This window comes from Limulus polyphemus, unplaced genomic scaffold (assembly GCF_000517525.1).
Source record: "Limulus polyphemus unplaced genomic scaffold, Limulus_polyphemus-2.1.2 Scaffold4, whole genome shotgun sequence".
Classification (NCBI taxonomy): Eukaryota; Metazoa; Arthropoda; class Merostomata; order Xiphosura; family Limulidae; genus Limulus; species Limulus polyphemus.
In genome coordinates this window covers 670,691-684,879 of record NW_013665614.1, presented here as the reverse complement: position 1 = coordinate 684,879, position 14,189 = coordinate 670,691, and the positions used below count along the sequence as shown (strand labels likewise).

The 14,189-nt window shown below is 35.9% G+C and overlaps 1 protein-coding gene across 6 annotated transcripts in view; it reads right to left on the bottom strand.

Annotated features, from left to right (window-relative positions):
• Positions 1–14,189, bottom strand: part of LOC106470475 (plexin-B-like) — a 242,089-nt gene that overhangs the window by 51,534 nt on the left and 176,366 nt on the right. For 3 of the 6 annotated variants that reach the window (XM_022400311.1, XM_022400494.1, XM_022400550.1), the window contains exons 1-2: positions 8,430–8,728; positions 1,424–2,754 (exon numbers count right to left, since the gene is read on the bottom strand). In XM_022400311.1, coding sequence (XP_022256019.1) covers positions 1,424–2,710 — 1,287 coding nt within the window. In that variant the 5' untranslated portion in view covers positions 2,711–2,754; positions 8,430–8,728. Of the gene's footprint in view, positions 1–1,423; positions 2,755–8,429; positions 8,729–14,189 lie in introns of those variants that run through there. The other 3 variants (XM_022400354.1, XM_022400444.1, XM_022400402.1) reach the window with 2 other exon arrangements.

The window sequence follows — 14,189 nt, the reverse complement described above, 5'->3', positions numbered from 1 at the left end:
GTGTAAGACTAGAGAGAAGGCAGCTAGTCATCACCACCCACCGCCAACTCTTTTACCAACGAATAGTGGGATTGACCGTCACATTATAACGCCCCCACGGCTGAAAGGACGAGCATGTTTGGTGTGACGGGGATTCGAACCCGCGAACCTCAGATTGCGAGTCGAGCGCCCTAACCACCTGGCCATGCCGGGCCCACAGTTTTGTTTAAGGAAATCTGTGAAGCAAGAAGAACAGAAGGCAAAACGATTTTTTCTTACATTAAAATTATTGATATTGGTTACTCGTCAATTTTGAAACTTGCATAAAAACAACTTTTCGGCTGCTCATACTGAAAACTAAAAGAAAATCAACAATTTTCGTTTTCTTAGGTTGTTTCAACTGAATCGTAAAACTTCTTAAAACTTTCAATGACTAAGAAGGTTGGAGGGTAATATTAGCCTTCTTCTGAAACCTCTTTCTTCCGAATGTAAAAACGTGAATGTAATAATTTTGTATTATTGTATTATAATACGTAATTCTATATTAAAATTGTTGTCTTACAAAAGAGAATGTTTAAATCTGTACGTGCGTGTTTCTTTGTTCTCATTCTTCTCAAAACACTACTGTACGAGAACAGTGTGCGACCGAAGCGCATTCTTTTACTTTATTCACTAAAGTAATCACAAAAACAAATCATATAAATGTGTTTCATCTTCCTTAAATATACGGTATGAAACAGGCTACACTGCTCTTAATTACATTCCAGATGCCGACTAATTGCCCGGATGTATGTTAGGTTGTAACTAAATAGAATTTAAACTTTTGAAAGTATTTCTGCTTACATATTATTTTATTTTTTGGCGATGTTTCCAGCAAATGCTCTTTTACAAGCCAGAAACAAGTTAACTCTAGCAACAACTGAAATGAAAGTGCAACAAATTGGGTTACTTTAGTTCTTACTATATAAAGAAAAACGAATAACTATTTATGGGTTGTTATCTTTAAAAGTCTAATTTCTTTATTTTATCACCATCAAGTGTTTCCGTTTTTTCAAATGGTCACGGACAGAGCCAAATAAACTAAACTTTGTGGTGAATAACATTATTTAAAAAAATGTACGATACAGAAAAACTTGAACAATTTTGTTTGTTTGTAAGTAAATATCAAGCTACATAATGGGCTATCTGTGCTCTGCCCGCTACGGGTATCGAAACCCGGTTTCTAGCTTTGTAAATCCACAGAAATACTGCTGTTCCACTGAGAAGCAATTTGAACAAGGAAATATTTCAAGTCTTTATGTATTTTTAACATAATAAGAACAAACGAAACCCAATTTCTTGCACTTTGATCTCAGAGTTACCTTGTCTAACTAATATTTAAAACCGTTATAGGTAAATGTAATGATAATTAATATTTGTACTTTAAAAGTTTTCCAATACGCACCCCAGGCTCAGGACAATTTTCTATGCTTCCGGCTATATAATCCATGTTGCGTGCTAGCACACTGCCATTATAACACATATGAATGTTCTCCGTGAAACGTTGTTCTATTTCGGCCAGCGAGTAGACACACACGGCGGAGGGAGGGGAAGACGCAGAAGTATGATCTGCACTGGTGGCGAAAACTCCAATAAAAACATTGGACCCTGTATCAATCTGGAGTGCTGTCGCAAGATCAGAACCAGCTGGGCCCACAGTGGCATCTTGGAGCAGGTTGAATTCGGTACCGTCTGTTCCCACACACTGTAATGTCACTTCTGTATAACTATTATATCCAGCGTCGGATGCGCAAACTCGGGCCAGTCTGGTCATGTAACCCCACTCCTCTAACGCCCTTAAGTGAGACTTCCTCTGTACGGAAGCAAAGTAGATGAAGCCGCCAGAATGAAAGCCGTAGATATAGCTGACTAAATAGTAGTCCCGCAAGTGAAAACTAATGTCCACTCTGGCAATGGTAGAGAACGACTTCTCAATTATTCCAAATAGACGACCAGTATCCTCCTCAAGACTCCTGCTTGTTATAGCAGGGACCATGTCCCGGTATGGCCCCAGGCGACTATTAGTAGTGGCCACATAGAGAACCCTGGATGGGTAACTAAAATACTGTGCTGGACCAATGAAGGCAAATGTCGAAGAGTTCTCGTCGTTTGCAGCTACAGGAACAGGAACCAGGTCTTCGACAATGTTAATGTTCCCAAGCTGATGACGTCGACAGGCTCCTTGATGGACACTACCACAGACAATGAGCTTTCCTGCTTGACTGTCGATGACTAGGACTTTATTGACGTTGTTTGTGACCATCTTTTTCTGGTGGAAACAGTCCGTTGGAGAACATTGGATACTATCTTCCACGGGACCTATTTTGACCTCTTTCTCCAACTCCAGTGAACTATCGAATTGATACAGCCAGTTGGTGGCACCGACATACACCCTCCCTGTGTCCTGATCTACAATTATATGCGTAAAATTCACGCTCTCATTAAATGTTGTATAAGACACGCTGATGTTTGTGTCCTCTAGAGCAGCTACTGTCTGCACTAACCTCAAAAACACAAGGCACGATAACCACACAACACAATGAACAAAACATCGCGTCCGTCTCACACTGAGAAAGTTTTTCTGATGACCTTGTCTCAAGACATTCCACGATGTGTAACCTACACCTCCCGGATAAGAAGTCATTTTGGGAAATAAACTCCAAGTCGGCCCTCTTGTCACAGTCCAGTCCATTTTCTTGGCTGTCAATGTGGAGTCTCTATATTAAACATTTCGACCTGCAAAAAAAAAGGGGGGAGGGGAGAAATTATTTATATCATAAATACTGTATTTCTGCCAAAATTAACTAGAAAAATCTAAATACGTTAGTTGGCACTGTTTCATAATGAATATAGTGTATGTTACAACAAATTCCAATACGACCCATCATTCCACAAGCTAACTGAAGAAAGAAAGTCAGATACGCAAATCAGACCTGAACGAAACATTGCATTTCAACGAACTTACTTTAGTCTTACAATTTTATATTATTTCGTGGGAGTTATACAGGCACACCAAATACAGCAATTTGTTGTATTAATTGTCTTGTTTGTTTTTTCGCGTAAAGCTACCCAAGGGACTAACTCCGCTAGCTGTCCCTAATTTAGAACTGATAGAGTAGAAGAAAAACAGTTAATCGACAGTATAGTACCCACCGTCTACTCTAGCCAAACTCTTGGCTCTTTGACTTACTGAAAGCAAAAATTAATAATTACTGATAAAAATTAAACTTTTCATTATACTGGTATTCTAAAGTGCAAACAAAAATTTGACTAAAAGAGGGAAAGAAGCAATCACAAAAGTTACGCTATTCAATGGTTAATTAACTCAATAGTTAAAAATTACACTTTAACACAGACTAATCCAGATTAGAGAAGACGAGCTATTTTTGTTACCATAGTTGAACAACAACACTAATAAACGGTAAAATGTGGGAGTGTGTGTGTACACCTCAAGTTCTGGTCTAAAAGTATTTCCTGTAAAGTGGTTTTTGTACATCTCACACCATTAGTAACCATACTTTTCTGATAGTATTTGGCTAAACTAATAAAGGGCGCTGATAGCCCAGTAGTTTTGCGCCAAAAAATGCCAACTAGCCAACCAACTAATAAAAAAATATTTACTACATACGGGCAGAGTCAATAACTATGAAATAAAACCGTTCAGTTGGATCCTTTACTTCTCTGTCGTTCGAAGGACTAAGAGTAGATTTTTCATGTGATCAGTTAACAGGAAATAAAACGGTCATCCTTGCAACCCTAGCGTCCAATTTTCACTAACTTTTTTAAGCTTTGTAAATGATGATGGTTTAAAAAAACAGAATTAAGTTTAAAAAATTTACTTCTAGCTCTTTTCACCATTTATCTTTAAACTTATGCTCCTAAAATTTCGAAGGTGTTAACTGGTAGACCAACAAAGTAATTCATTTCAATTCCAGACAGCGAAAGTTTCACATCACTTTATGGAATAGAACAATACAAAATTACGATAGTTAACGCATTGGAAAGTTTGAATATAGTAATAAGAACATATGAGAATTTGAGAGGCACCTACCTTATCTGCTATGTTAACCGTAAACACTGAATTCAAAACAGATAACAACTTTTCATGATAGTTATACACAAATATATATTCCCCATTCAAAGGGGCACATCGCTAAAGGGACAAAATTGTGAGGCACGTACCCCCAATGCTCCATCCCCCTCTCCGCTTCTTCAACCTATGCCAATATGTGGTTCCCCTACAGAATAACTCAGTTTGGCTTAAAGGAAACATTTGATCGAGTTGTTAGTCAAAACAGTCATAATGTATTATTCAGGGTACTTCAGTTTAGTGTAAACTACTTCGAGATAAAATAACATGCCGTACAGGAAACTTACTTTCTAACAGGTATCGAGTAAAAGTATATTTTCAATAAAAGCGCTGGACCGGGAAAAATCGCTACAACAAATTAATAAACGACCCTTAACTCCTTTACAACGAATTTTCCACACTGAAAATTATCATGGCTTCAGGCTGCACAGTAAAAAGTAAAAATACGAAAGCTTCAGCACTGTAATTATTTTTTAAACAGGGCGTGTGTGTGTGTGTGAGTACTGTCACAGAGAAAAAAAATATGAACGCCTTTTATAAGGTTATATTTTTTATCCGGTTAGACGAATATTATTTCAAAGTCGCATACTCTCTAATAGTATTTAAAGTTTGTCAAATATTTACGTCTTAAATAGTAATAAAAAATACAAAAACAACATCAAACATTCCATCATATCAAGTAAATTATATACCGTCGTTTTCTGTATGTCTGGGAATACGAAGAGTAACAGTAAACTATCCGAATGTGCTCGAATTTTGGATCTCGCTTGAAAACCATTACAACTTTTATATGTGATCCTGTGTGCTAACTTCTTTAATCAGAAATATGTCAAGTTCAACTTGCGCACCAATCGTCTAAATGTGTAATTTGCATAAATCTTACTTGCATTCTAAGTTAAACAAAAAATAAATAAAAATCTTAGTGTGCACGTGAAAAATTTAGACGACATTGGAAAGACTATTGGAATGTGCTGCCACGAAGCGGCGAAAATAGAAACGAATGAGAACAACTTTGTGTATTAAATACGAGTAAAATCACACACACACAAATAGACGAAACAAATTTAGATACTAAGTTACGTAATACTGTGGTTAAAAATTAATCATGCCCAATGTGAAAACAAGGAAATTTGAAAATTTCACATTTGCCTGTTAAACAACGTAATGAAAATCCAATTACATGTGAACATTTAGTGATGAGAATTATTGGTCCCATAGTAACAAAAAGTTTTTTTTTTTTAAATGTTAACTCCAGTATAGGGTTATTTATTATTATTAATCATCTTTATGACATCACAAAACATACTTATGTTACAGCCCATTCTCGACGTAATCCTCGCGTTTGGTTAGTTTGAGCTTTGTATCACAACCTAATATTTTTAATCTTAACAGTTTATAATTGTATAAATTCGTTTTTTTTCAGTAAATATTTAAACACAAGAGTAAAACTTCAGCTAACAGAAAAAAATAACAATATGATGTTTGTAACAGCGAATAAATAAATTGGTATTTAAGTCGAATGACTTTTGCTAATGAATTCAAATCTCAACGTAAACGTTGTATGTAAATGAAGTCGGATTTTGTGGATGAGCCATTCTATAACTACATTGTAATTGCTAATAACCCTAATTTTAGTCGTGGTGTCACCTGAATATAACATGTTCATCATGAACACACACAGGTATCTTAATCTTGTTAAACTTTAAAGCTTCTATTACAAATAGACGCATATTGCTCATATGTAATTAGCTGGAATATTCACATATCGACACATTTAAGTATTTCGATCATATCCTAATAAGCTAAATGAGGCACTTCTAAGCCTTCCCATTACACTAAATAGGTTATTATGAGTAATATCTTTACATCTGAACATACGCAAACCAAAAATCCCAATTAAAATTAAAACAAGCGAAAACAGAATACACTTTAGTGAAGGTAATTAAGTATTCGTAATGATCTATATATACAATTATTATATAGATATAGATATTATACGAAAGTTAATTAGCACACTGCCGTGTGACAGAGAAATTACTAACGTTCAAATTAAGATAAATTGTAATCACGAAACGATTAACAGCGTTAGTCAGTATAACGTAAACTCACAACTTCTAGTTTATAGTTTTGTTTTTGTAACGAGGCACACGATTAGATTCGCTCAATTTTCAAGAACAAAAAATATTTGTCGAGTGCAATTTAATACCCAATTTGAAGGTGAGTCGGAATCCCTATAGTAATTATCTGGTATAAATAAATTAATTATCAGTGTCATGAAATAACAAAGACAAACTTTCATATACAATTTACAGCTACGCTTTCTGTAAATTCAAACCAAGCCGGCGATGGCAATATGGCTAATATTAAACAATGTACGCAATGCAGCTTTTAAAACATGTTGCAATCCACGAAACATTTTGGTTTATACCTCTCTAACACACGAATAATCTATGTCTTCGACATAACAGTAACAACGTATATTATCAGTTTCACAAACTCAGAATCAGCCGCGTTGACAACGAACCGTCACACGTGTGTGTAATGGGGATCTCACTATCCTGCTTGTGAAGGTTTGGAGGCCTCCCCCTGTAAAGTTTTGAAATTGAATCCTAAAATGGTGCATTCTGATAACCTTTTTTAACGTATATAATCTATACAAAATTAGCACTACATACGACATAAAGTATTTACAAAAAATTACATTTTGATCACTAGCATTTTCTTCCAAATTTTTTAGGTTGAAGACAAATAGATTAAGATTTTATACCAAAGAAAACCCATATCTTGAATTTTGAACGTTAGGCACGGCCGTACGCGCGTATGCCTAGATATGCCCCTGGACATTCAGTGGAAGTGAAACTAATTAGTTATGACTGTAATAGAGAAAATAGAAAAATGCGCAAGTGGTATGATAACGAAATCGGACTTTTGGAGGTAAGTCACCTTAGATATCCTTTCGTTTTAATTTCTTGAGCAATGATCGTAGGTCAGAACTACAATTTTCACTTGAAATACCATCATCTGACATTACGAATTGGAAAATAAGGTTATATGATCGGTAAAGTAAAACGTAATCACTACAATGCCCAGCGTGTCATATTTTACATGGATCATACGACTACAGAACCGTAATCACTACAATGCCCAGCGTGTCATATTTTACATGGATCATACGACTACAGAACCGTAATCACTACAATGCCCAGCGTGTCATATTTTACATGGATCATACGACTACAGAACCGCTATTAACAAACAATTCGCACTTGAAAATCAGCTCTCTTTCTTCCCACTGAAACCGAACAGAAAATTTCTTCGTCTTGGTCCGTTGCCTATACGATCACTTCAGTCTCGTTATTAATTACTCGTTTTAATATTATTACATATTAATTACAAAATAGTTTATATCTATGTTTCCGGCAGTCCATCTCCTGCTAACTTCAGAGGAGGTCCTAAGGGGGACTGTTTTGTGCTGGTAGTGACCGGAATACTATCCTGGACTTATTTAATAGAAAGAACTGTTTGTTATCTACTCATTCAAGGTCTTCCCAATTAGGCCTAGGATTAATAATTCGACTTAAGTGATAGTATGGGCTCCTAACCATGACAACGACCCGGTATTCGATCGCCACAACCTCACGTAAATACATAATAAAAAACTTCCTCGTAGGCCTTTGTAACTGCACGATTTCACGTTGGTCATTCCCGCCATAATGCAGGATTTGATTCGTTCTGCAGCAGTATAACAGAGTCATTCTACTATGTTTTCAACATTCTGTATTAATTTCTCCCAAATTAAAAAGCTTTTTTTGTTACTACGATACTGCTAATCCCTCTACGTCATTAAGTTTCAGCAGTCTCTGCTGGGGACTGTACGCCGTTCTTATTAACAAGGCTATGACAAAGCTAAGTAAAGGGGGATAATTACGTCCATGTCATTAGGTATCTAGTTCGCAAACACTTTTAAGTAAAAACGACGTGCATTAGTCTATTCAGCGTTCACTACTATACGATTCAAGACAGGGTGAAAAGTAACACAGGAGCTCATAGCAGCAAACAACAAGAACTCGGACACATTCCAAATTCCACAGGGCAAGAAATTCTTGTCATAGAAACCATGATGTTTGATATTAAAGGGTTTTGTCATTATGTAAACTATCCACATAAAAGGAACGCACTGCATTGTGATACAACTCGATTCTGAAAAGACCGAAGTCGAGTACACAAACCAGTAAATAGTTCTGTTAACAACTTTCATCCGACATTCATTTCTTGAGTTGTAGTTTTCTTATGAAAAACAATAACTTATAAAATACCTTACCTATATTTATAGATAATGGACATCAATGATTCTATTTCTCGCAGGTTTCAGAGGTATCTACTTCGTGAAAATGCATAAAGACTATATGACCAAACAAACACTATTCATGAAATAAAAAAAAGGCGGCACTGTGGTTTAATAGAGGCACACCAGGTTAACGGAGACCTAGCCCTACCTAATCGGAATCCTGCCGACGGCACTGCAGGAGAGAAGGCCGGACCTTCTCGGCAAACAATACACCGCAGCGAGAACATTAATTACACATGGGAGCCAACCGTAAGAACGTCCATCACGATAGAAGCCAGCGTGCTCACTGACTAGAGGGCGAGCGTGCAGCGTTATCCCTGAAACTAACGAAACTTCTCATGCCCGTCAGGAGTCGGGCTTCCCTCGAGCTTGGGGCGTTCCCGGCCGGTCCCAGCCCTCTCAAGTCTGGCATGTGCACAGAGGGGGAAATCTGGGAAGTGGGTGGTAACCCCTGACATCCATCTACTTTCTCACGTGCTTCTACATTGTACGTGATGGTTGATACTAGAATGCCCTTTTGTGTCCATGTTGCACCCTCTCGCCGCTAGTCCTAACCGCCACCTTATCTGAAACAGACAACTATGTACATTCTGGAATAATTGGATGTGCTCCTCGACTGACTGGCTTTAGTTTATCGAACAACAGGACGATCACATGTTTCTTTGAGGGTAATTTCGCTTTTCAATAGAAGTAGTTTGGAACGCTCAAGATCAAACACTGATCTGTTCTGGTACGAACATCAACCTTTATGATTCCTTAAATGGGTTGGGCTTTCTCTAGAAAAATTAGCACAAAGAACCGAAGTTTTTATAAAGAAGCAGTTGTCTGATAAATGTCTGTGATGAAACTGATGTGAGAGTTTGACGTTAAAGTACGACCATCTTCTATAAAACTTCATGTATTTAAATAATGTTGAAAGACAAAGAAAGGAGCAACAATTAATTATTGCAAAAAATCAACTAAACAACCCATAAGAGTTTTGTTTTGCCAAATTTTGCGCAAATTTACTCGAAGGTTGTGGGTTATGTGCGCTAGCCGTTCCAATGATAAACAAGGCAGCTAGTCGACACCACCAACTATTGGGCTACTCTTTACCAACGAAAAGTGGGATTGACCGTCCCATTATACCGCAACGAGCACGTTTGGTGATGGGATTTGAACCTAACCACCAGAACATGCCAGGCCGCATTAATAAAGTTGTCCTGCTATTGATGTTTTTGTATTTAGACAATAGTAGGAAACCAAAGTCTAGCTGATGGAAAAACAAAACTTAAACATTTCACAATAAGCTGAATCATTTAAAATCGTCGATGTTACAGCCGAAAACGTCGTTAACAGCGTGGGTACCCAAATAATGAAACAATACATTTTAATCTTTATAAGCATGAACATAAAAAAAATTGTACTTAATTAGCTATACTTATTACCAGGTACATGCTAATTTTGATCTAAGTATGTAGGTTGCTCTGATCGGAAGATAATAAATATTAATAAACTAACAACTAACTAACTGTTGTCAACGTTCTACAGTTTAAGTTACTTTAACTGTGCGGTAAGTAATTATCTTGAGTAACACAAAACAAGAATAAACCTAAACAGCAAAGTCAAACGACTTGAAATCGGAGTATATACTTTAAATTGGTTCATTCAGTAAATATGTTTCATATTTGAAATAATATTTTCCTGAAAATATAACAACCAATTTCACACCAACTCACACGTTATCTCGAAAACACAACAAGAGTGGCAACATATTTAATATTGTTAAGCAATAATAAAGATAAATAGAATAGATGGTCCATATATCAATGCAAAAATGAATTTTGAGAGTGAAGCACATATCAGTAATGTCCTACAATGCACTACTGCCACCTTGTGGAGAAAACCATTAACAATAGGTCGCGTAAAGTTAACTCTTTATATAGATAGATATAGTTCACTTGTGATTGTTGACCATCCTTCCCTTTAAGCTCTCAAATGTTGATACAGTATTTTGTGACCCCTCCCCTGTCAGTAATACACTGTTTTATCAACCTTTCTTTTTTTTAAAGTTGTTGCATGACAATAATGTATATCTTTCTTAGGACAGCCACGTTATTTTCATAAAAATTGTTCTCCTGACGTTTCCCAACTTTCCAGGCAATATTCCAGATTTTCTATACCTACACGCGCGTACGTACGGAACATCGATGTATTAACTTTTCCTCAGAATTTTAGCTAATTAACAATACTTGGCTTGTAATCTGGTCATAAATTATAATAACATTCTGAATAAGTTGACTTCAGATTACAGTACTACAGAAAACGTTTTTAAACAAGGACATTGAAACTCAATGGTAGACAGTAAATTGTTTATGTATAGTATTTGACCTAATTTGTACAGTACTTGAAGCCAAACAGTTAGGATCTGTGTGTACTGATAAGTAAGTTATATTCTTATTATATCTTATTTTGTTAGTTTCATTAACAGGATTGGCTAGAATGGTTAATATACTCAATTTTATTATTTTTATTACTGTACCTTTAATATTGAGATTGTTTACATTGTTATCTTAATATATGTATTTAGGACTAAACTAAATCTTCTAAGCTGGCCGAACGTCGTGAGATACTATTGGGATTATGCCCGAAAATATTGTTAACAGGGAGGGTACTCAAGTGATGAAATAATGCATTCTAATTTTTGTAAGTAAGAACGGAATTTAAGTATATTTAATTAGCTATACTCATTACCAAGTTGATTTTTAGTTTCGCTCTGATCGGAAGTTAATACTAATTATCATCAAATACAATTAATTAGGTAATTTCATAGAGTGATTGAACCAAAATTATATTATGTTAACGTTTTCTGATAATTGACACACGTAAGCAGCATGGTTTATACGTTTATGCAGGTTCTGAAATGATATATATAAAGAGACCCATAATTTTTCTTTAGTTTTCCAGGTTCGGTGATACTTTTAAAATTTGCCCTGACTTTTCAACTATCTTTTCAAATTACTCGGAGTTTTCCACATTCGTGTTAACACTGTAATCCAACCACTCAATAACACACACACACTGTTTTGTTACCTTTCCTTCAAAATATGTAAGCGTGGAAAGATCATCCAGAATTATTGTACCTTTGCTTAAAGCTTTCAATAAGTAGTAACTTGTTTGTTGATTCAGAATTTTTGCGCAACTGTGCAAGTTAGTCAACACAACTCACCATCAACTCTTGTTAGACCAAACAGTTGGATTTAACTGTCGCTCTTATAGCGTACACACGGTCTCAAACTGTGGAGGGAATTTTTACGACAAGAGTATACTAATCGTGAACCACAGGATTCACAGACCGGGCACGTTAAGCCTAGGCCACACCCCTTCCATAAATACAGGGTAAGGGATAAGTAACTTGACTCAAGTTTTGAGGAATAATATTTATTTTAAACGTTATTACATTGAAACTAACTAGTACAAATGAAATCTTTGAGACAAGTTACTTTTCCCATACCCTGTAGTGGTTGCAGCTTTCTTGTCGTTTCTTTATCTCTACTCAATTAATATTTATGCTTACCCACAACAAAGAAACTTTCATGTTTTAACTTCACGGGAACATTTTGGATTTTAGTTCCTATTAACGTAAATAGTTCCTAACTATTTTTTCTTTTGTAATCTTGTGACTGACCCGTTTTAATTACCAGATACGATGAGACGATTTATTTTATTTTCTGCTCGTTTCATTGCGGTCCTCCTGAGACAAAATTTTCATTACGGTCCTCCTGAGACAAAAGGTTTTCCTGGTGTATATCACACGTAGGTGTTCATTTGTCGAAGTGACGTGACCCACAATCCACCAATGGCGATTGCCTCAGCCTGCTAACTAGATAAACTCAACGCGATTACTTATAAGATAATGATATATACTCTTCACATCATCAGACTCCCTACGACTACGGAACTAATTCAACCCTAAACTGGTGGTCATTCAGCTGGACAACAAATGGCATTCTCCCTCTAGTTTCGTTACTTTAATTTTTGTGTATCAGCACTTTAAATGTATTGTTGCTAATAACAACCAACTATAACTGCGGGAAGAATTAATCCCAGGTATGGTAAGTCTGTAATCACCAAGCGTACAGAAACAGTTAATTCCCCGTATCTTTTGTACGTGGTGATTTCCTAGCCGTTCATGGTCAGATATTATTACCACGGACATCAAGGGCAGGAAGTTCTTGATCGATAGTGATTAATTTTCTCCCCGTAGATCTTCAAATAACTACGCCAGATTTAGTGGCCATGTTAACATGTTATTGCTATTATTTGACAGATGGGAATGACTGGAGCTATAACTGGGATAATTTCCTTTCAATGATAAGTTACAAAAAGCACATGCAAAAAATAAAATAAAATAAAATAAATGTGGTTAACCATTTAGTTGTGTAAATATCACACAAAATAACTAGATAATGGAAAAAACCTTGGGTTCCTCGATCACTAGGCGACGCCCGGCCCTTTCCTTGATGAAAACAGTATTCATTAAGTTTTCTTGGTTCGATAATATTTTTTCAGCGATATCAACTTCTTATTCTTGTCTTAGCTCGGATTTTAATCGACTTCTTAGAAAAATCGCATTTCCTTAGCGGAACACAAATCAGACGTTCTAGTATGTGCGACGATTTCTCCATTAAAAGAACATTAAATTCTACCCTTCGATACTCACTAATTTAAAGAAACCTAAAAAATTAAAATTCGTGTGTAACGCAAACCTTGCCAATAATCACGATAAAACTAAACCTTCGTAAAAATAGTTGTGGGGGCTATATGTTTTAGAAGTCTGCTATATTTTTAAACAGCAAAATTAAAGTAAATATTTTTGTTAGATGTAGTTATTTATGATGTTGAAAAGTAATAGATATAATGATTACTTTTTCAAAACATTTTAAAATAATTATCATGTTATGCATCACGATATTCCTTCATTTAGTCAGTTCAGAAACAGCGGACTTTCACCGATACATTTAATGTCAAAATAACAACAACGACAAAAATCGAGATAAAAATTATAATTTTCGGTATCGCAAACATACAATGAAAACCCATATTTGTATTTTGAAAAACCTACAAACTGTTTTAGCTGTAGCCCGGATAAAAATCTGTTCTTTGGACTATGATAAAGTTAAATAAATATATGCCACCTTCTGTTTTTTATGCTTTTGTGTGTGTATGTTTGTCACAGCACGCGCCACTAAACATAAAAAAAGAGCAGTCAGCCACAACATCTACCGATCCGTTTCTGTTTAGGAAACGAAGTATTTTGGCGTGATCTTTTATCTTTGCTCGAATTTCATCAAAATCAAATCGATTAGTTCATAGAGAAAAATCGACTGTCTTTCAACTAACATAGACCCAGGAGGGTTTGAAAAAACGTTCTTCACATAAAATCTAGATAAAATGTAACATCCACCAATATGTCAAAAGAATGTAAAATATTGCACTAGTAAGTTTCTAATTAGCATAGACTGGAATTATATACATTTGTGTTTGTGTATGTGTGCGTAAGCTGTATAATTCTGTAACAACGTTTCGAAAAAAAAAGGTTTTCTAATTAACTTCACGAAATGTGTGGATATTAAATGTTAATCGTCTATTGAAGCCCAGCATGGCCAGGCGGTTAGGGCACTCGACTCGCAGTCTGAGGGTCGCGGGTTCGAATTCCTTTGCTCGCCCTTTCAGCTGTGGGGGCGTTATAAT